At 43.7% G+C, this 22,859-nt stretch overlaps 1 protein-coding gene across 1 annotated transcript in view; it reads right to left on the bottom strand.

Moving 5' to 3' along the window:
• HDLBP (high density lipoprotein binding protein) overlaps window positions 1-22,859 on the bottom strand; it is a 53,770-nt gene that overhangs the window by 7,075 nt on the left and 23,836 nt on the right. The window contains exons 2-21 of the mRNA XM_079977326.1: window positions 22,310-22,374; window positions 20,432-20,544; window positions 17,853-18,007; window positions 16,838-17,053; window positions 14,183-14,389; window positions 12,421-12,636; window positions 11,801-12,007; window positions 10,961-11,068; window positions 9,425-9,529; window positions 8,854-8,932; window positions 8,207-8,346; window positions 7,832-7,936; window positions 6,605-6,718; window positions 6,068-6,154; window positions 5,800-5,931; window positions 4,569-4,787; window positions 2,241-2,462; window positions 1,897-2,115; window positions 953-1,091; window positions 119-273 (exon numbers count right to left, since the gene is read on the bottom strand). Coding sequence (XP_079833452.1) covers window positions 119-273; window positions 953-1,091; window positions 1,897-2,115; window positions 2,241-2,462; window positions 4,569-4,787; window positions 5,800-5,931; window positions 6,068-6,154; window positions 6,605-6,718; window positions 7,832-7,936; window positions 8,207-8,346; window positions 8,854-8,932; window positions 9,425-9,529; window positions 10,961-11,068; window positions 11,801-12,007; window positions 12,421-12,636; window positions 14,183-14,389; window positions 16,838-17,053; window positions 17,853-18,007; window positions 20,432-20,507 — 2,901 coding nt within the window. The 5' untranslated portion in view covers window positions 20,508-20,544; window positions 22,310-22,374. The remainder of the gene's footprint in view (window positions 1-118; window positions 274-952; window positions 1,092-1,896; window positions 2,116-2,240; window positions 2,463-4,568; window positions 4,788-5,799; window positions 5,932-6,067; window positions 6,155-6,604; window positions 6,719-7,831; window positions 7,937-8,206; window positions 8,347-8,853; window positions 8,933-9,424; window positions 9,530-10,960; window positions 11,069-11,800; window positions 12,008-12,420; window positions 12,637-14,182; window positions 14,390-16,837; window positions 17,054-17,852; window positions 18,008-20,431; window positions 20,545-22,309; window positions 22,375-22,859) is intronic.

The following is a 22,859-nucleotide window of genomic DNA, read 5'->3' as shown; positions in this document are numbered from 1 at the left end:
CCTGGAGCCATGTACAATTAAAAGATCCTTATGAGCAAAATATGGCTGGGCCATTTTACAGCACCTAGTAAGCAAAGCTGTATTTTTTCAGGGCATAGCACCCAACAAATAATCTTACCTGCAGGGCTTCTTTTGCTGCCTCACACTTCTCTCGACGACCAGAGATTATGATAGTATCACATTTCTTTGGGGAGCCAGGATCTGTTTCTTTGTTCTCCTTCCCTTCTCCACCCTCTTTGCCATTCTCCTGGGCTGGCGACTCTGCAGTGGGAGCTATGATCACAGAGGTGAGAAGAGTGACTACATTTTCAACTGGTTAGCCTGAAGTTGCCAGCTTGTTATCTCCAGGGCACCCAGGGGTATGGATTGTTCTCACTGTAAAATTCCTGGCCTAGGCAGATCATAGAAAAGCCATGTCTGAAGTGCCACTTATCATTATCCTCTGTTAAAAATGCAAGAGCCAACTTCCACACCAAGTTTCTTTGGTTTCCCAGTAGTGATGTCTGGCTGGCTGACATCTTGGATGTGGCCTACTGCTCATAAATGAATTTACCCACCTAAATTGTCAGTTCTCAATGTGTGGTGGGATAGCCTTATTTGGAGAGGCACAGAATCATTAAGAGTTTGCCATGTTTTCCCTTCTACCTTGGCTTTTGGAAGACGATTAACCAACTCTGAAAGTATGCTGCCCTTAAGACAAGTCTGTAGTAAATGGAGGCCACATTCAGCCGACTCCCAAGGCAACACATCTGGGATTAAGGAAACTGCGTTGCTTTTTAAAACAAAAAACAAAAAACAAAAAAACCCTATGAAAAATAGCCATTTCACTTCTAAAGCACAATTACAGATTTTCACAGCTCTGGAAGCATCTCAGAAGATATGAGGCACTTTTGTGTTGCTCCCCACCCCCGCAGGCGCCTGCTTTTACCGGCAGGCTTGTAAGATCTCGTACCCACGTTCTCCTCCCGGTCTGGGAATTTGATCTGAACACCATGGTCACGGGTGATCTGCTGGATCCTGGAACCTTTGGGGCCCATAATAGAGCGGTGATACTTCTGAAGAATGGTGCATTCTATTGTCACCTGGGCTTCCTAGGGGGAGGAGAAAAGAATTTATTCCTATTTTTATCCCACTTTCCAGATAATGATTGCCTCCCAAAGTAACTCACATCAGTTTTAAACTCCCTCACTTCCTGTGTGTGCTGTTTTAGGGTGTGACCTGACCCCACCAAAGCCAATCTCAGGGGGTGCAGCCCTATGGACAAAAGGACACCCTCCTGCTGATGAGGTGAATCCTGCCCAATATTTTCAGATGATACGTGCGGTATACCATTTTTATTACTGTGATTTTTAACAACTTCTCAGTGTCCTTCTGCGGCGTGCCTTCCAATACTGCCAAATGTTCATTTTAGAATGTCTCTGTTTTCCTTGAAAATCTCATCTCTATCCTTAGGACAGCAAAGTTCTATGGGATTTTAGGTTCTGTATTCAAGCTGCCAGGATCAGATTGCATGCTGTACTACATTTATGAATTGTTTGTTTGTTGACTATAATGTGTGCAATAATGGAAGAAAAGTATGACTGTTAGGAAATACATGCCAGGGTTATATGAAATTAAATCGCAAAGAACAGGTTCCTGCACGTCACGGTCAGACTGTTCCAGCAAACCCTTTCTTTACTTTGGCTGCAATTAGAGGGCTATAATTAGTAATTAAGAATTCTTACCTAAAACTTAGAATCTAAAGAGGCTTGTTTATCAGGTGTTATGAGAGTTTATGATACACCCAGTGGTTTTTTTTAATAAAGGCTAGACCAAACCAGAAACAAAAACAACTAGACTTGGGGGGAAAAAGTGACCATGGGGAAGAGAGGCTGCTCCTCTAACATGGACACTCACCAAGTCATCAATGATCTCTAAGATGCGTTTCTTTGCCGCTTCCACACAGTCCTTTGCTCCTTTAAGGGTGACCTTGTCACTCTGTGTGCCAGGGCGTGGAAAGCTGACCATCACACCCCCATACTCCTCTGCAATGGTCCGTAGCACCTGCCCTTTCCGGATGACAAAGTGCCGGTGATGCTTAGGGTCCACCGTCATGGAATCTTCAATCACATTGTCCTGAAACACACAAGGCATCGTCACTGCCTGAAAATTCTCCAGGGCAACGATCTCCCTTAAGTCCATATGTCAACATCAAAAGGTTATCCCTTCATATTGACAAATGAAAAGATCCTTTTCCTCACCAGGTTCTTGATGAGCACTTCCAGCTCCTTCTGGGCCTCTTTGACAGCTTCCTCTGTTCCCATGATAGTAATCAGCTCCTGATCTTTGTCCTCCGAGGTGGGGAAGATAATCCGGGCACCAGTATTATCACGCACCTTGCGAATGTTACCGCCTCCTTTGCCAATCAGGAACTTGTGGTACTCCGGTTTGGCACGCAAGTCCACAGTATAACTCTTTGTTTGCTAAACAGCAGGAATAAACAAAAATAAACGCATCAGGATTTGGAGGTATTTCTTTACATTTTTGTTGCCATTTCTACTGGAGAAAACTAATATGAGTCCTACTGAAAAATCTGTGGAGGTTAACAGCTTTGAGATCCAGATGCTCAGAATAAATCAGGTTAAAAGCCCTTTTCAAGGCATGAAAGGTAGGAGTTAAGCAATGTTCATACACAGAAGCAGAACTCTGTTGGCAGGTTTCAGAGTTGCACTATTACAAACGTTCCATCTGTCACAAGCATATTAGCTTGCACAGATGGTCTCTCTCTGCACTGCTCTGGGGTTTTTCATGACACCCCCAGAGCCAAATTCAGTTGGGGGGGACACGCGGGGGGGGGGGAGCACCATTGCACAGGGTTTCTGCTGACACGGTTTGTTAGGTGAATCCTGCCCTGTATACTTAAACAAACAAACACTGCAGTCCAGCAAAAGTCAAATTATCTGTACAAATCATGCTAAATTGAATAAGTTTGCATATAGCTACTTTGCTTGTCACAGGAAATATTCCAATGGCTCTATAAGCAATCCCCTCTATGCATGTGCAGCGGGTGCCCACGTTAGAGAGGATCATGCCCTAAATATATGTACAATGAATACTTTTTCTAAAGTTAGATGATAAAACATGGGAAGCTGTTTGATGCAGAGTTAGACCATTAGTCTACCTAGCTCCGTATCATTTACTGTGCATGGCAGTGGCTCTCCAAGGTTTCAGAAACGAGCCCTTTCTTGCCCTATCTGGGAGATGCCAGGAACTGACGAGAAAGTACTCTGCTCCATCGTTTCAGCACTCTTCCACCACACCCTCAAAGGGCGGTACAGAGGAGAGTAGAACCAGAGAAGACTTCTGTTCAAATCTCTGCTTAATCCCTGACACTCACTGTGACCTTGGACAAGACACTTTCTTTCAACTCTTAACCACCCCTGAGAGTTGCTATGAGGGCTACCTTAAACTGCACCGAAGAACGAACTGAGAGCTGCATATGTAGTAAAAGACAAATGAAATGCTTTGTCTGCTAGAAACCAGGAAAGTATGCCAAAGAAAGTGCTTTGAGATTCTGCATTGGCTCTGAATTTGCCTCTAGTGGAGAGACCAGCCTCAGGGCTGCAGACAAATGGAGTGAGACATTATAGCTAGACAGAGGAGCCCAACAGCAGCTTGCTGTTAAGTAACCTGACAGGGCCAAACGCCCTGCCATTAAATGCAGCATAGGCAGATTCCACCTGTTCTGCAGATTTAGGACATGCTGTTTTCAAAGCAGCACCTAAGAACTTGCACGTAAAGGGTGTTTATTTAGTTAGTAAACAGAGAGAGTCAGTTCTGAGTAGCTCAGGATGAAGCCTGGGCCTGTAAAGTTCCAGGAAGTTGCTCTGAAGGCTCCAAGAGAAGCCAAAATTCCAGACAAGCTGCATATTCTTTCGTACCCAGCTGAGTCTCCAACAGAAGGAAGGAGCAGCTCAAGCTGCCCCCCCCTTTCAAGTATAAATATAGTCAGCTGCAATTATTAAAGCAATGATCCCCTGCTCCAAACACCAGACAAAGTGAGCGAGGGAGAACTTTTTCATAGCACAGTGACGTACAATAAATTCTCAATCACCTTTAGCAACCCTGTTGGATTAACTATTAGCAGGAAGGGAATAAATTTCGGGAGCAGCCATATTTTAGTGGCAGAGTAAATGTACTGCATGTCTGATCTTGGAGTCCATAGTTAAATTGCCTTTAGGTAGCAGGTCCAGGCAAGACCTATGCCTGAGACCCTGGAGCACCAATTCTAGTTAGAAGAGACCAGGAGTTCTCAAACTTTCTATCCCCAGGGATCACTTGAGAGAGCTGAAAATTTCTAAGGCCCATCAGTCAAAATATGACGGTATGGGGCACAGCCAGCCACAAAATGGAAGCAGAGTTTGGCATAATAGGCTAGCAACTGCCAACCTTATTTCCTATTAGTAGTTAATCCCCCACTGGGAATATGTAAATTTTTGCCACAGTGATTTCCTTGTGACCACAAATTCAGAGCTTATCCATAGGAACTGTGCCGGCAGCACCTATTTTTCCACATCCACGGTTCCTACCTTCTCTTCTGCCAGTTGTAGGAGCTGTTTCTTGGCCTTTTCAACGTCCTGGGCAGGGCCCCTGATGGTGACTGTATCGCTGCCGGAGCCTTCTGTGGGGAAGTGGATGTGAACCCCACCGCATTCCTCCATGATGGAGCGGATGAAACGACCTTTGGCACCAATGAGCGAGTTGTGCAGCTTGGAAGGGATGGAGACCTCCACCTCTGCAATGTTAGCCTGGGGCAACAGCAAGGGGGCAGGGAGAGGCACGGACAGAAAAGAAGAGGTATTTAGGCTTTCCCCCCTCTTCCCTCATGCAGAGAAATTGTAGGAAGGCACAAAGAACTCCCTCTCCCCAACTATGTGCTCAGGAAGGTCCCCCCCCCCCCCCCATTATTTCTTATTCAAAACTAAGACTGACAGAGGGAATCTGGGACTCATGCCAGGAACCAGCTGGATGTGTCAGCAAATGACAGTCACTGACTGCATCAGGCAGCACTACCCCCACAGAAGCACGCCTATGTGCTTCAACACGGAGTTCTAGGGGAGTGTCCTCACAGCAAAAGGAATAGCTGTTATTCAGAGATACCTTCATATTAAACCTCAGTTCAGATGGATGTAAGTTGAAAAATCCTGCCCGCCCTTCTCTTTTTTACAGAGGTCCCCAATTCATTGCATATTAAATGCACACAGAACAACCTGTTTAGGTTTCTCTTTTCTCAGCTGCTGGTGAAAGCGGCAGAAGGAAAGTGGAGAGAAGAACTGAAGCGTCAACAGCACATCGCTTAGACGTACCTCTGCTGCTTTCAAACTAATACCTAAAGAGCTAGCCACAAAATCTGGCCGGCTGCTTAATTTCTGCATGCCAGCGATGAGAGGGCAGATATGACATGGCAATTCTTTTTGCCTGAGAGTTACTGTAATACAAGCCCAAACATCTTCCCAGCATTGTGACCTTTTGATTATGTGGCTTTTAACAGGAACAGTTGAGGGGCAACCAAGATCTTTTGATTTCTGGATGGCAGTTCACCTGGAATATTTGGTGAGTGATGCCTGATAAAGCCAAAAGGAAAACTAACACACATGCCCCCAAGAAAACCAAGACGTTCCCCAAGAAAGTTGTGGTTTCTCTAAGGAAACTGAATCAAGAAAGTTGTGGTTTCTCTAAGGAAACTGAATCAATCTGCATGCAACTTTTTTTTACTGAAAATGGTAATAGCAGTTATGCTGAAAGGGCTGTTTGTCTTACCAACTCTTTTTGGATGGAGAGAATCCGATTGCGAGCAGCTTCACAGTTGGCTCTTTTCCCTGTAATGATAATTGTCTCCGAATTGCTATTCTCTGCTGGGAGATCAATCTTGGTGCTGCATTCCTCACGGATCTATAGCAATGACAAAAAAAAAAGTTAAAGGAACAGACATGGCTGCCTCCTGGGCCAAATATCTAACAGGAGGTATCAGAAATACTGAGAAGTAACAAACTACAAGGATAACAAGGAAGAATCAAGGAAGTCTCACCTTTTTGATATTTGCACCTCCTTTCCCAATGATGTTCTTGTGGAATTGTTTGAAGATGGGAACTGAAATGGAGTAGCTGTTTTCAACCTTACAAGAAAGGAAGCATGGATGAATGAATGGAACAAAGAATAGACACAAAGTTGTGTGAGTAAATGTGACTTTACCTATGTTTTACTCATTTCTATGGTGAAGTCTTCCTTTGCCCACGTGGTTTGAAATCAAGCCACAAAGGAAAAGTGGCAGAGGTTTGAAAGCATTGCCAATCCTCTGACTCACAGTGCCAGCAAACCCCACTTGTGGCAGGGAGCTGTGTCTTTTCCTGACTCACACTTCATGTCCTAAATTACACCAGCTGAAGCACAGGTAAGTGTGGCTTGCAGGAAATGGCCTCATGAGCCAAATTAATAACCCTGCTGGATCTCATTGAGGCGTATATACCACTGGTTCCCCATGCTTGATTTAGTAGAATGCTTAGCACTAACAAAGCCCCTGTATTTGCAAACCAAACCGAAAGCAGAGGCAGAGATGATCACCTACCAGATCTGCCACCATCTTCTGCATGTACTTTGTGCATTTTTCCACCTCATTCTTGGGTCCTCTAAGTTGGACAATGTCACTCTTGTGTGAAGGATCTGGGAAGTTGATAATAACCTGCAAGAAATAGTTAATCCAAGATAATGTTAAACAGGTTGCTGAGTCCCAGGAGGTTATTTCCATACTGTGGAATTCAAAACTTAGAGTTTTCCTCTGTGCTCCAAGACATGGCCCTATACTAGTTATTGCTATATGATATCATCTTGCTATAGGTGAATTAGCACAATGTAATATGAGTGAGAAGTAGATAAAGGAGAAGGAACAGTAAAATAAAAACCCCACTCTGCTGCAATAGTTGGCTAACACCCACAGCCACCCTTTTTTGTATGTGTCTAAAACAGCACCTCCAAACATTATTTCTTAAGAGGCACAGAAATTAAGAAAGAAAGGAAGGAAGAAAGAACCGGGATAGGAAGCTGCTTTACTTTGGACAACTTCAGTTGAGACCCAGTATGCTTTGAACCAAAGACAGAGCTTTGATTTTCTAAATTATATTATTGATTTCATTTCTATACCGCTTTATATTTTAAAGAAAAAAATCTCAAAGCAGTTTACAACACATTAAAACATCAATTAAAATAATCCAGAATAAAACATTACTGAAGAAAGTCAAACGTAAAGTTTTGGGTATCTCCTTCCTGCTATGTAAGCTGAAAGAGACAGTGTTGTCTTGACTTCAATAAAAGGCTGTTTTACATTTATGAGGAGAGGGATGTGTCAGAAAAGCATGAAAGAAGGAGCCTCCTACGAACAGTTGAAACTATTTTGAGGGAGAAAAAAAACACAGACAGGATGTACCAAATAGGCAATGATTCTGCCAACCTGATGACTTTTTAAATTTTAAATAAAGAAATACTGGGGCCAAGTGAATGGTCTAGGACATTAGAGTTGCTGCGGAGTGTGAATAGGAAGCCACTAGGGGCCCCATTTAAGAGCACTATGCAACCCCCAATTGCATGGGGGTTCCATTCCTGGTCACCGCATGCATCAGCAGGACGTGCGCAAGACCACATCGCCCCACACCCTTTAGGCACTGAAAATGGTGCGAGTGTCAGCGGTCACATGCATGCTGATCACGTGCAAGCGGGGAGATGCCTGTAATCAAGTCAATATAAAAATACATTTTAATCTGTCTCTCTGTTGTGTGTGTGTTTCAAAGACTTTTGTTACCTCTGGAAATTTATCCCGGGTATCCCGAATCCGTTCACCCTTCTGCCCAATGATAGTTCTATGGAATTTCTGGTCAATGATCAGGTCCTTTGTGCGTTCATTTTCCTGGGGAGGAAAAATGGGGTGGGAGTCTCCATGATTAAAAGTCCCCATGCTTGAAACACATGTATTTTATTCACACTTGCACAACAGGCAGATCTACCAACCAGTCAAGCTGCAAAGTTTGACAACCCACAAACGTCACCACAATGACGCACCACCCAGGTAGAGAGATAAAACAGAATCGCTTCCCTGGTGTGTGGGAAAGTTTGGCAGGAAGCCTCGCTAGTAGTTAACACTTCTCTCCTGGACACAGTCCAGTTCTCCATGGCTCACCATGCGCGATGCAAGTTCCAGCAGCTCTCTCTTGGCCTCTTGAACTCCCTGAGGGTCTCCTTCAATTCTGATGAGGTTGCTCTTCTCATTGTCTGGAGGGATTCGCACAGACACTTTGTACTGATCCTTAATCCTGTTGACTGCAAATCAAAAAGATTCTGCTAAGAACACTCGTCCACTGCATATGCTCTGCAATCAAGGCTTCAGAGTTTCAGAACAAGAGGCTTTCTCCTTTAAGGATTACTTGCGCTGTAGGAGACACTGACCTATTCACAGAGGACAAACTAGTAGAGGGGGCAGCGGGATTTCAATGCTTAGTCAACACGATGTTTTAAGAAAGAGACACATATCTTCCCATTGGAAACTGTGTTCAATAGAATAATTAGGATAATAATTAGAATAAGATCCCCCCCCACTTGAAATTTTCTGTTATCTATTCTAACCAGAAACAAATTAAGAAAGTTTCTCAAGAAGGACCTCCCATATTTGCAGAGAGCACATTATTAGTTCTCCAGAACACCTCAGTCCTCGAGACCCAGAAGTACAGCTAGAGACCCAGAGAGATGAGATTGTAGGTTATCTCTAACAGGGACAACAGCAACACATATTACACACACAGGGAGACACTGAACAAGCATTTAACTCACTGTTGGCTCCACTCTTTCCAATGAGATGTCTGTGGAATTTATGGTCAATATTGATTTCAGTATAATCCATCCGGTTAATCTGCAAAGTGCACACCACAGTTAGCCAGAAACACATACTCCTCTAGCCGAGGAACAAAGAACAGAAACAGGACAGCAACATCAGCCATGACACAATAGATAACTGGCCACTATTGGATCCAGATGTTCTGTTGAGGAAAGTAGCTCAAGCCTGAGCAAAGAGCACACAGCTTGGGGACACTCAGCAGTTTCACCATCACTTGACCCAGATTATGTTTCTAACACAGCTCTTTGTTCCCTTTATGGCCATTCCATTGAAAAAAATCAACAGCCTCCTTTTGTCTCCAGAACTGCAGTCCTAAGCACACATGCCAGATGTCAACTCCACTGAACTCGGTGCACTTGCTTTGCTATGGAATATAAATTGCATATTTAATCTACGTAGGAGGACACAATATGAGGCTTGATAGTTCTGAGTGATGATGGCTTGCATCTGCACCTTTCATTCTGATAAGATGGCCACACAAAATCAAACTAGGGCTTCTTAACTCACCAGATCCTTGACCATGTTCTCAATTTGTTCTTGAGCCATGTTGACATCTTCAGTGGGTCCCTCCAGAGTGATTCTATCTTCTCCTTCAGTGAATTCTATGTGAACCTTCCAGTAAGGGAGAAAATTCAGCATCAGCATGAAACTACCGAAGAGGGATCCATGTAATGGCAGGGGAATGAAAGTGGCAATGTGGCTTTTGCCTGCAAGCGGAGATGCTGCAAGAAACCCCTTGAACTTGTGTTTTCTAAAGATGGGAAGGAGGGGTAGGATCTAGGGAACTACTTCATGGTTAAAAACATGTGCTGAAGCCTTATTCTAGCCAACTGAAGCTTTGGGTGAGAGACAGTTGCCTAGTAGAACAAAGCTTTCTTTGAGGTGGCACTCCATTGGTGGAATTCCCTCCCCAGCCTCACTCAACAAGCATCTACTTCACTAAACTTTAGGCATGAGCTACCCTCTTTTTACAGATGGTATCACACACTAACAGCTGGTCAGAGCCATTATAGCCAGCCATTGGAAAGACCGAGTAAGTGCCAATCTTTTATTGTGGTATAATGAAGTGTGGGATATACCCTTTTTAGAAAAGCTTACATACAAATTAAGAGTTGGAAGAGGACAAAGCAGAACAATTTTTGTGATATGGGATGTATGGATTTATTTCGTATGTCCATGATGATTCACACAGCTTAAATCTGCACATATTAAAATAATATGGTTGATTCAGTAAAATATACTTGACTAAATAAAGCATGCTCCACTTTTTTCACTATGTATATCAATATTTAAATTCAATGTATCTTGCTCTACTCGTCTTTTTAGAAACTGTATGGAATGGCCTTTATCAGTACACTTCAGTTTCTCTATATATTATAACTTTTTGGGTTTTTTATATTCTTATTCTATATAATTTTCAAAGATGTTTTTTAGTGAACATTCAAAACAAGGTGATTCAACACTGTATTTTTCCATCAAATATTTAATTAATAGGTTATTTACAGAAAACAACTAAGGCATTAGTTGAAAATTATATGCAAACTTTGAGGAGCACTAAGTTTTTTCACTGGCTGTGTTTAGCTGCTATTTGGCCCTATTTGTGGTGAAATTGTTTTGGTTTTTTACAGTTAAGATAAAATAAACACAAAAGCACAACCACCACAAATTCAAGTGTCTCTGAAAAGCTAATCCTATCTAAAATGGGAGATAGTGACAGGTGGAATCTGCTTTCTCATTTTCTGTCTTGCTGCCAACTTAATTTCTCCCAATTTCACAAGAGTAGAAGTTACTTGGAATCTCTGGCTCATGTTTCAGAATGCCCCCAAAGCATGGTAAAAAGCCACAAGGGCTTTCAAGGTTTCAATTTCTCTATTCCTTCTAGGAAGACCAAGGTGAGACTCTGCAAACTTTGTCCCTCAGACTACAAGTCTGCCTCAGAGCTAATGACATATATGTACACGCACACCTTTTGAGACATTGTAATCTAACAATTCCTCAATTCCAACGCCAATAGGTGAGAATTCACTTTTGAGATGCTCATACCTTTGGCATTTGCTGGGTGATTTTGGCCAGGTTTTGCCCTTTCTTGCCAATGATGAAACGGTGAAGCCAAGAGGGGGCGGAGACAGAGGAGACTGTGAAACTGTTGGCCTGAAAAAGGACAGTGTTGTTATGAAGAAATTTAAAATTCAATTAGCAATATCCATTAACTCAAACCACTCAGACGCCGGATCACTCTAGTTCCCATCACAATCCAGTATCCTTAACTGAAGGATCTTGTCGGGTACCAGACAAGAAGTTGCAGTGTTCAGCAAAACACAACAGCTTAATAATATTATTGTATTGTAACAGCTATCTATTAGCATTTTTATGCAGCATTTGTGAAAGTTTATTATCACATAACAATTGCCCAAGGCCCAACCGTGGTCCTCACCTGAATGCCATGAGGCCCACACTCCACCTGAATTCAAAGCCCACTCCCACCCCCCGCACTGCCCAGCAAAATAGCCCTAGGAATAGCTGAGTAGCACTCCAATAGGAGCTCTCCTCACCTGTTCCCAGCACTAAACAACTGAGTAGCAGGGGGTAAGCACATGACAGAACCTCCCCATCCCTGCACAGAGAAAGGGTGAAGGCTGTCTCTTTGTTTATGTGTCTGGGGTAGGGGTGTGGAATCTGTGTCCAGTTAATGCCCGCTGCCACCACCCGCTTCACTCACATGTGCCCCCCATTTCATGCAGCAAAAAATGTTGTCCCCATTGTTGATTGTAACTGAACACACTATATGTATGCATTCTGAGCCATGCTGCATTCCAGCAATATAGCAATCCTAACAAACGTACTGACTACCAGAAAGGCCTAGCTGCGTGGCAACCTGGTTACCTTGGCATAGACTTCAGTCAGTGCCTGCCCAAGCTTTTCAGGTTCGCCACGCAGTATCACAGTCTCTGAGCTGCTGTCTGTGGGTGGTATCTCGACCGAGACTCCAGTTTTCTCCAAGATCTCCTGCAGGGAGTTCCCTTTGGGACCGATGACGTACTTATGCTGGGACTTCTTCACCTCCACAGCAATGGTGGTAGTCTTCTTCTTCTGTAGGGAGAAAGGAGCTAAGGCATGAGTAATAAGGACTAGGGAAAAAGAAAGGGGGTGCATTGGGGAAGCCACCAGGAAATCTCTAGGATTAGAAATGGGGCAGACCAGAAAAAGAAACTTGTCTGTATGTGCTACATAATCTTGATTAGCTAATCAAGCCATCAGTGAATCTGTGTTTGTGCATAAGTTCCAGTGAGCAAGTCTCATGATTCTGTAGGTAGTGTGCTCTCCTGGTGAGCATCTGTCGCAAGCTGCAAAGAATGAGAACACTATACGTCTGTCCCAATTCACATTTGTGGAGGTGAAGGGAAAACTAGACAGGGAAGAGCACCCCACAAATCAGAGGGAAAAGACAACCCAGGGCTGGTCTGTGCAATGTGGCACTGCTCAGAGACCACGAAGAACCTTACCTTCTCCTCGTAGATCTTCTTAACACAAGCAACTGCTTGGGCCAGCTGCTCCTTTTCTCCAGTGAAGACTATCTCCGTTCTGTTGACACTGGGAGGTGGGATGTTTATGCGTGTCCCTGTCTCCTGCATGATCTCACCAACCAGCTTGTTGAAAGGGCCAGCAATGAAAGGATGATATACCTTCTCCACCTCCAACCTTTCAACTGCACGCTTATCCTGGGAAATAAAGCAATATGTGCATGTTCTATTGTTTTTCCTACACAGCAAAGCCTAACATTGCAAGGAAAGAAGTGTTCCAAGCAGATGTTACCAAAGGATGTCAAGCCTACAGGAATTTCACTGAAATTCCTATACTCCTTAGTGTGAAGCTCTTGAGACTGATGTTCACATGCCTCCAGCTTTTCCTGAAACATTATTCCTCCCTTCCCCAAAAGTGGCACCTTGGATAACCTGACCGGGCTGCAGACATGTGGCTTGTTAAAAGCAGAGCCTGGATCAGCAAGGTTATTAGAAGTGCTGTGGAGTGTGGGATAAAGGAAGGACATTGAAGGCAGAGGGAACTCAAAACAAGAGTCCAGAAGAACAAGGAAAAGAGTGGGGTGTGGGAAGACTATTATATGATACAGTTCACTGAGATTGCTGCATCAGTGTTTATTCTTAACAGTCCATGTAATCCCCAAATATATGGGGAATGGAATAGGGGACTTGGTTTGGTTTCGGACAGTCTGTGGACAGAATTGCATATGCAGTGGTTGAAAGTGCAGATGCAAGGCATCTGGAAAGGCAACTGAAATAACCAAAAAGCCTAGGAGGTAAGGGATGATCTCCCTATTCCAGAGAACCCAACTCAAGAGTAACCTGTTTCCCAGAAACCCTCCAATTGTCTAACCAGCCTCATGCCTTCGGGCCGCTCTACATATTGATGATTGTTGTGGGGAAAATGGGTGTGTTATATGTGCGTTTCCTGGAATTGTCATCAAAAGGTGGTGCCACCTAGAGTTTAACCCACAACTATTTGGATGCAGGTCGCTTCTCAGCATGATTGGACCTGCACATTCCATATACATGGCAGGTAGTAGAGAACAGCATATAGAGTCTTGGGCTGCAACCTGAATCCAATCCACCCTTAAAGCTTTGGGGAGCCACCATTGCACCTGCTGCCTGGCTACTCACTCTAGCTGTGGGTTGGGAGGCAAGATGCTCAGGCAGTCTTGCTCAGGTCTCACAGCTGATCTGGCCTACCATCAATGCTTGTATGCCCCTTTGCAGATAGCATCCCCACCAGTTCAAAGCCTCAGAACAAGGTGCTCCAAGGGCAGGGAGGGAGTGGGACTGAGCCACATTTGTTTGGTCTTACAGGCATCACCAGACAGCATCTGTCCCAATCCAGACCTGATCACTGTGCTGATGAAAGAGGCATTTGGATTGCTCTGCCCAATCCGACATAGCTTCGTATACAAAACATCTTGGTGCTCTGTTTACCCAGAAGTCCAAATGACGTTAATGGAACTTATTTTTCAGATGTGCATGTTTAGGGCCATAGATTTTAACCACCTGGAAGAGCAGAACAGCAGTACCTGTAATGCCTTATTTGCTCAATATAGTTGCTTATAAAACTACCCAATCTGGGAGTTGTTCTGGTTATTGTAAATGCTCTGCAGAGGCCAGGAGTAAGACAGCTTGTCTTAAAAGTGCTCCCCTCAGAAAAGGCATAACAACAGCAATGTTTCTCAGAAGCAGTAAGGGTGGGAATGCTGCTTACCTGCTCAGCAGAGATCAGCAGGATCTCATGCCGCGCCTTCTCAATCCCTTCCTTGGTGCCGGTGATCTTGATCTGGTTGCTGGGGTCATCCGGGCGGGGGATCTGGATCTTAGTGGCAGTTTTGAGCTCAAGGTCCTGCAACTTCTCTCCACTTTTGCCAATGACAAAGCGATGATGCTCCTTGGGAATGGGCACCGTTGCTGAAGCCTACAACAGACATCAAGATGCGGGATGAAGCTGCAGGCCAGTTCCATGACACGGATGTGTCTCTATCACCTTAAGGCACGGATGAGAAAACCTGTAGCCCTCAGCCTAATTTCATGCAGAAGTGAGGGGAGAGGAGGAGAAGGAAGTTGAAATGGATGGTGCAGTGGAAGGAGGGGGAATAAACCCTCGGCAACTGATCGATAGAGACTTCTGTCAAAAACTATCTGCTGTGTGAGGGAGTGCATCTGCCCACCACTAGCACCCGACAACTTATCCCCAAGAGAAAATGGCTGTACACACACACACACACACACACTCCATTCCAGCCCTAAAGGTTGGGCTGACCAATCCAACAGAGCTGTTTTGCCCTTAATGCCATAATGGAGGACAGAATGTCAGCAGTGCAATTTCTCCCACCATATGCAGGAGGAGGTGGAGGAGGTGACTGTGCATGTCCAAGTTCACCACTGTATACAACTATCAGAGATAGGAGGTGTTTATCCAGCAGAATCAAGTAATAAAGAAATTTGCATGAACTGTACTACTTGAGGTTTCAGGTAGAAAAGCTCTCTGTCTATTGGCATCAGGCAGGCACGTTTCCTGAGCTCTTTTCAGTGCCTGCTTAAATCATTTTTTGTTTAGGCAAGCCTATCCAGACACATAGATGCTGAAAAATTACAATCTTTTACTTATTAATTATTGATCATTCCAATATTTCTGGTAAACCACTTAGAGGCACCTACACTTGTTTTTTTTTAAAAAAAAACATGTTTGACTGCTTCCCCAAATTAAGAAAAATAAAAGTCCCTGCCAAGTTCTCCCAGGCACACATTTTGTCCACTCAGCTTTATTAAGACTCAGCCTAGCCTTCTCCCTCCCTAACATAGCATTTCATTCAGTAAAGTTATGTGGGTAGGCGAGTGACAGTGGAAGGAAGCATTCAGCCGTGCAGACTCTCATCTTCATTTAAATTTCTCAGTCTTCATTGGAACAAAAGACTCCCAGCTGCAGTGTGAATTGGAAACACTTCAGAACAAGCTCAACCACTCAGACTAGCCTGATTGTATGATCTCTAGACCCTAATGTTACAACACAGATTAAGCATAATTATGTTGAACATAACCCTCAAGCTATTTCCTATGTCCTTTCTGAACCTATTAAATTTTAGATAGAACGGGATATTAATATTTCCCTTGGTGGAGGGCATAATGCCCAAGTAAGAGTTTTCCATTGCCAGAGGGGCTTATGGGATAAATCAGGATGCTCTAAAGTCCCACTCGAAAACTTAGTCATGCTGTCACAAATACAGAGAGTTAGTTCAAGGTTCTCATTTATCCAAACACAGAAGTTCTCAACTGCAAGCTAAATTCTGGTGGTTGGCAGACAGGCTACAGAAGAGTTGAGAATATATGTACTTGCCCATGCACCCACTTTCTCTTTCCTGGCGATGGAGACAGAGCTCTGCCCATTATTTTCATAGCAGGATTTCAGACCAGGCAGGCAAAAAATAGGTCACTTAATGTCACTGTGATATCAAGTGAGTGGCCATGCCAACCTGTCAAAATTTGGCCCACAGTGTGTATGGAGATAAGGGTCTGGCCCTAGCCAGCCAGATCTAGCTCCCTACCCATTTTAGCCAGTTACCAATTCACAAGACAATCCATCGTCTTATCCTATAACCGCTATGTTTACTCAGCTACTTTTGAGGGACTTCACACACCTACCAAAACCTTTTGACAGGTGTCTTCATGATCACCCCATCTACATATTTACTGACATCCCACTTTTTTCTAAACACAATCCATTCTAAACTGGCTCATAGAATTCTTTGGGCCATCTAGTACAAGCCAAGTCTAGTACTTTAGTACTTAATTAGCCAACAGCTTAGGGTCAATGGGCATTAGCCACCTTAAGGGATGCAACACCCACCACAAAATGATGTAGGGGACTCAGTCCACTTTCTTTTGCCAAGGGAGTAAGAAGGTTGGATGCTGCCCTGCCCATCACTCATGCCTTGCCTCTCTTAAGGTAACTGTAGCATCTCTCCTCTAATGTTGCCAAGTGCTTTGCCACAGAAAGTAGTGGGGAAGAGATCCCAATTTCAATGTATCCCCCCCCCCCCCGCCCCACTCCTCAGGGAGCACTGAGCTTTTGGAAGAAAAAACTTTGAATGCACCATCTATAACAATCACCAGGTTCTGGCTTCTGGAGAGATTACTTGCCTAACATTGGCTGCTAGAAAAGTATGTGGGGAGCCATGGTCAATTAAACTGCAATTAGCTTTTGAAGCTCAGTTGAAAACACATGGCATCACTCCAGTGACCTTCCATGCACTTAAGATGCACTGCAAAGGTGAGCCGGCCTACTAAAATCTATGTTTGGTTTTATGAGCACCCACACCTTGAGGAAGGTCACACAGTGGGAAGAGGAGAGAACCAAGTCACTCACCTGTGTCTGAAGCTGAGCTACGATCTTCTTTCGAGCCTTCATCACTGCTTCTAGCTTGCCAGAGACCATGATCGAGAGTCCCTGATCCTTTGCGAGAGACAGCTCCAGGTGAGCTCCCGTCTTCTGCATGATGTCCAAGCAGATTTTGGCCTGCTCCCCTTCCCCAAACTGGTTCATGTCCTTGTATTTCCTCTCTTCCAGCGGCACATGGAACACCTGCTCAGGTAAAAGGAAGTTTTGTTCAACTTAGAACAATGGTAAATTTACTCCCCTTTTGCAGATGAGCAGAGACACTTCTGCTGTAACAAGACACTTAAGCACTCAGCTGATAAATACCGTATTTTTTGCTCTATAAGACTCACTTTTTCCCTCCTAAAAAGTAAGGGGAAATGTGTGTGCGTCTTATGGAGTGAATGCAGGCTGCGCAGCTATCCCAGAAGCCAGAACAGCAAGAGGGATTGCTGCTTTCACTGCGTAGCGATCCCTCTTGCTGTTCTGGCTTCTGAGATTCAGATTTTTTTTTTCTTGTTTTCCTCCTCCAAAAACTAGGTGTGTCTTGTGGTCTGGTGCATCTTATAGAGCGAAAAATACGGTACATACTGGGAACAACCCTCCATGATGTGACTAAGTGAAACCTTAGATTTCAACACAAAAAGATACTTAACTTTTAGAGTGGAGGCTACTTTTGGAGGTCAGCTACCCTGACCACCCCTTTAGTTTAGCACAGGATTAATGTAGCATTCAGGGCTCTGATGTCACTAACTGAGTAAGGTCAATATCTGGGAATGCCTCAGACTACAATGACAGAATTCTCCAAAAACTGACTGGTCAAGCAAATGCCGTCCTGCTCCAAATAGTCTTTAAGCTAGCTCTGGTCACTTAGTTATCTTTATTGCAACACTTTCTCCCCTGCAACAACATGCTGGAGGGATAATGAAAAGCATTTGTCTTCAAAGCTTACAGTAGAAAACGAAGTGTTGGGTAAAAGAGGAGGGAAATCCTCTTTTGTTCTGACCTGAGTGATGACAGAAGCCTTGATTGGTCGGATTTTGCTCCAGGCACCAGCAGGTTCCTGGGCTGGTTCCAAACATGCTGCTTTCTCAGGGAGAGGAGGGAAGGCATCCTTGTAAGTTGGAGGGTCATTTTCTTCTTCAGCATTTAAAGCTGCAACTAGAGTTGAGCAAGCAAAGAAACAATGAAGGATTTCATACACAAATAGTGCTCACCCTGCTGATTTCCAAACATGCTCGAGTTCAGCAGCAGAAAACAAAGGCCACAACTTTTAAAAGAAATGATTGAAACCACCAAACAAAATTAAGCAGCTTTCTCTTTGGTAAACCACCAGTGGTTGTTTCTGTCTATCAAGCGATTAGGAAACCTTTATCTTTTGTGGAAATCAGAGTTAATCTTGACATTTAACACACATGCCCTGGACCCTCACCACCCTTTTTCTTACTGCAGCCAATGGAATTATGGGATGCAGGTTTGGCATGAAGAACAAGTGGATGATCAGTTCAGTCACCTCTAGTGTCAGAATGACCCCGCCTGAGAGTTAATTCCAAACTACTTATTGACACTGGCTGTTGTGTAGCCGACCTCTTAACAACTTGCTGAATTGGCAAATTATTCTCTTATTGAGAAAGGGAGGACCAGCAGCTAACTGATCTTCCTCTGCTTCTTTTGTTAATGTTTTACTTGGGAGGTAGGACATATTTTGCTTGCAGGCTGACCCATTGGTGCTGCTTGACTTCAAGGAGCCCTTGACCATCTACAAAATTCATTTCGGCAATTTTCACATGGCTTCATGCATCGACCTGGGAGTCCCTTGACAAGCTAAACTGACCTGGTACCTGCTCACGCTTATTAAACCCCATTCATTATTCAATTTACACCTGCTTATTACTTACACTACCTTGTGACAAAATAGTGGGATACTATTTTCTTGATAAGAGCAGCTAACAGGATTGTATGGAAGAATGATTAAACACAGTAAAGTTAAGCAGTGTTGGCTGCTGCCCATATATTGTAACTTGCTCAACACAGCACTATGAAGGACAGAGAAGAACAAATATTTAATCGTTTTGGTGGTTGTGATAAGGCTTCCAATATAGAAAAATAGGATTAAGAAAGTCCAAAAGATCGTTTAGCTCACCCCCTTCTCCTGATTAACCTAGCATTAACCAGTGTAATGAAGTGTATATAAACACACCACATGGAGAGAGGGTGCACATTAAGGAACAGCTTGAGAGAATGAAAAGAACTAGGAAAAAGAACCTGCAGGTCAGACTACTCGTACAGTGGTACCTCGGGTTAAGTACTTAATTCGTTCCGGAGGTCCGTTCTTAACCTGAAACTGTTCTTAACCTGAAGCATCACTTTAGCTAATGGGGCCTCCTGCTGCTGCTGCGCCGCCGCTGCACGATTTCTGTTCTCATCCTGAAGCAAAGTTCTTAACCCGAGGTACTATTTCTGGGTAGAAGCATCTGTAACCTGAAGCGTATGTAACCCAAGGTACCACTGTATTCTGAACCTCTCTTACCCTTGTATTTTGTTGTCAGCCCTTTGCCACACGAGTATCAAACTTGCTGTCTCATTCAAGCAACAAAGACCCCAGGAAGGCCGGCTTGCACTCCCTCCCACAACAGGGGTGGGGAAACCTTCTTCAGCCTGAGAACTGCATTCTACTTGGCCAACACTATGGTAGCTTGGCCAACCCTCCATCACCAAAAGGAGTATGGTCAAGGAATAAGTGGGCGAGGCCACACACACAATATCTACACAAACACACATGCCTTGTAAAAGGTTTAAATGCTTTCACACCCCAGCTGAACCCTCTGGGATGGTTCTCCCACTATAATTAGACTAGAAAAGGCCTTCTTAGAAGGTTCCCCCCCAGCCTAAATATGGTGCAAGGGGCATTTCTGGAGGTATGTTAACTCTTCCTTCCCCAGCTGTAACCCCCACCCCCTTCTGTGCCACAATTAGGCTTGAAAAAAGCTTTCTCAAGGAGAGAGGGGAAGTAGGAAAAGCAGCAGATGATGAGGGCTGGGTAGGGAGGCCTCAAGGGCCACATTCAGCCCTCAGGCTAGTGGCTCCCCAGGAAACAGTGTTAGAAACTGAGATATGAAAGCTAGGAGCTAAATGGCACCTTAAAGCTAGGTTCTGGGTGCAACAACGGAATGTCTACGCACTCTTTTCTTATAACAAGAATACAAAGCTGAAAATGAATGAACCGTAGCTAAAATCTTACGTTCATTTTTCACATGCCCTTCCCCTGCCCACCCCCCTAATATTCTTAAGAGGGTCTCTTATCCAGTCTTCAGAGAGTAGATGGAAGTGGGGAAGCAGAAAAAGGTCCTCCTTTCCTTCCACTCTGCAGTTTTATTCTGAAATCTATGGCGCAGTACTGCGCCCAGAGCTCAGAAAATGGGTGCACTAAAGAAATCCCTGGTCGCAAAATGTGCCTAGAACAATGGGAGTTTTGAACACTGCCAGCAAAGTAATATTTGAGTATGTAGTAGAAGCTGAATATGCCACTTTCATGCAGAAGTTATCAAAAAGGGATTTTCCAGTGGCCTTGCCTTGCAGTCTTACCTTTCACTTGCTGCTGAGCAAGGCCGCTGCGATGTTCAGCAAAGCTCTCCTGGGTCAAAACTGCCACAGAGCTCATGGTCGATTTCCCACCCACGCACAATCCGGGTATGCCACTGGTAGCACAAAAGGGGAAACACCGTAATAATTACTAGCAGGATGCATTTAAATAGGGAGGGAAAGTAGAAGTGGCATGACTGGCCACTTGCCTGGCACAAGCTGAAACTGTCCCTAGCTGAGTACCTCTTCCTAGCCACAACTATTTCTCCTAGGGCTGTAAGCAGTGCCTTTCTTCCCAGCCAGCCTGGAAAAACACTGATCCATTGCTTTCGCTGCTGCATGGTATTACTTCAGTTATTCCTTTGAGGCTGGGAAAGGTTGCTGCAAAAGCACTTATTCCCCCTCTAGAAGCAACAGCAACATGCCCACCGCCTCTTCAAGCAGACTTAAACGTCAGTGACAGTAAGGTGCACTAATATGAGGAGCTGTTGGTTGAATTTTTAACATTACAAAATATAAAATGAAAAGATGTTATCTTGGGAAATTGTTGACTAAATCAGTCTGCCTTTGCTGCATCTGCCACAAATAGTGGGCTATTATAGATGTAACTAGTCCTCTTCACATGCAACCTCAGCATGTATTTTTACACGTTGTAGGGCAGAGAAGCGAACATTGGCCTTATATGCTCCCCCCTAATACACAGAAACTTCAATATGACCAGAACCCAAATCAGGGATTTAGGTGCATCAACATTACTTCAAACGCAGGGTTTAGTTCCAATTCTAGATACCTTAGAATAAATAGAGCAGCCTGATTTCTTTGAAAGAGCAATCTAGCCAATAATCACTTTGCTATTGTCAGAAAGTAAAGAATACCTGGAAGTGGGGACATATAACCCCAACCATCATGATTAATTGGGCATGTACAAAACTCTCTAGCACTATTCTGAATGCAGTTATACAAAGTTAGCCTTCAACTGTCCCAGAGAACAAGTTAATTTTGTGCCATGTTAAAGGTACTTACTTTTTAGCCCTGCTGCCTCTTAATTATAAGAATTAGGAAACAATTTGTGAGAAAGGGAACATAATCTCTTTTCACTTTATCTACACAATTGTAAACCTCTTTTCTGTCCCCCTTAATTATCTTGTTTTGGAGCTAATCTAGGTATTTTAAGCATTTACACAGAATTTCTCCCCTTAATCATTTTATCACTTTTCTACTTTTAACTTGGGTATTATTGTTAGGAGGAGATGGGAATATTCAAGGTACGGGTTTAGCAAGAAACACTATTTTTTCCCTTTCCTTCTTACTGGAACACTAGAAACAATAATTCTTAAAAGCAGCAGCTGAAGTTCATTCTGCATTGGGCATGGACCATATTCAACTATGTGGGCTATAGTTTCCTTTTAAAATACCAGCTTTATGTGCAAGCATGCATGCGCGCGCACACACACCTTGAAGAACCACTCTTTGTTACAGGTACTTGCTGGAATATTTTAGGTAAGTCATGTGAAATCTATAAATAATTAATGGGCAGTACTAAAAACAAGGCTGGTAGTGAACTCAATAGCTTTGCTAGTGCAACAGGATTTCCCCCTCTCTTGTTCCCCTGCAACACCCCCAAAACTGCTCACAAGGGTAGGGGGAGACCGCCAGAACAGACTGCATGGGTACAAGGCGAAAGATTTATACTATCTGAGGAGAAACCAGATTGCATGGGGTGGGGGGAGGAGAGGTGGAGAACGTTCCATTGAGCAAAGAGAATTCCTTTCACGGGTTGAATTTTTTTAGCGCTACGCTGAATACAACTCCTAGCGTTCAATAGGACCATGGGCCAGAAGTCTGACATACAAACTTAACCACATAGATCTGTAAACTTACCAGCTAAATGGTCAGTAGCCAGAAAGTCCGTCCTGTGAGCTGCCTGTTTGTCAGCCTGCCAGCTTCTGCTTTGGGGAAAGAAAGAAACAATAGTTACTCTGCTCTAAGAGTGCTAAAATTCCATAAAATCACAATACAGTTTCATGAGTTTGGAAATCAGGATCCGAAGTGTAAATTATTGTTTTTCAATAATGAATTTGCAACCTGCCTTGCAACAAGTGTACTTCCCCCACAAAAAGCAAAATACAGAACAGACAAGTAAACAATTTAAAATCAACACACAAAAGGAGGAGGAAACGTCACTGTTCATATCCACATTTCAGCACATTCTTAACCCACTCATCCACATATAATCTGAATGCTGAACATAATGAATCTATACAATCAAAGGTTATACCAGCAATACATAGTATTTTATTTCCAGAAAAATAAAAAAATGTACTACTATTTGGGTGCAACAGTACAGCAAAGTGTTCTGCATCATCCAAATAATCTCATCAATTTCAACTGCAAACTGTAATTTAAGATTTCCTATGGACTTTGGGCTTAA

This window comes from Podarcis cretensis (genome assembly GCF_951804945.1).
Source record: "Podarcis cretensis genome assembly, chromosome: 5".
Lineage (NCBI taxonomy): Eukaryota > Metazoa > Chordata > Lepidosauria > Squamata > Lacertidae > Podarcis > Podarcis cretensis.
Note: the sequence above shows the minus strand (reverse complement) of the source record. Positions and strands in the feature narration are given on the sequence as shown.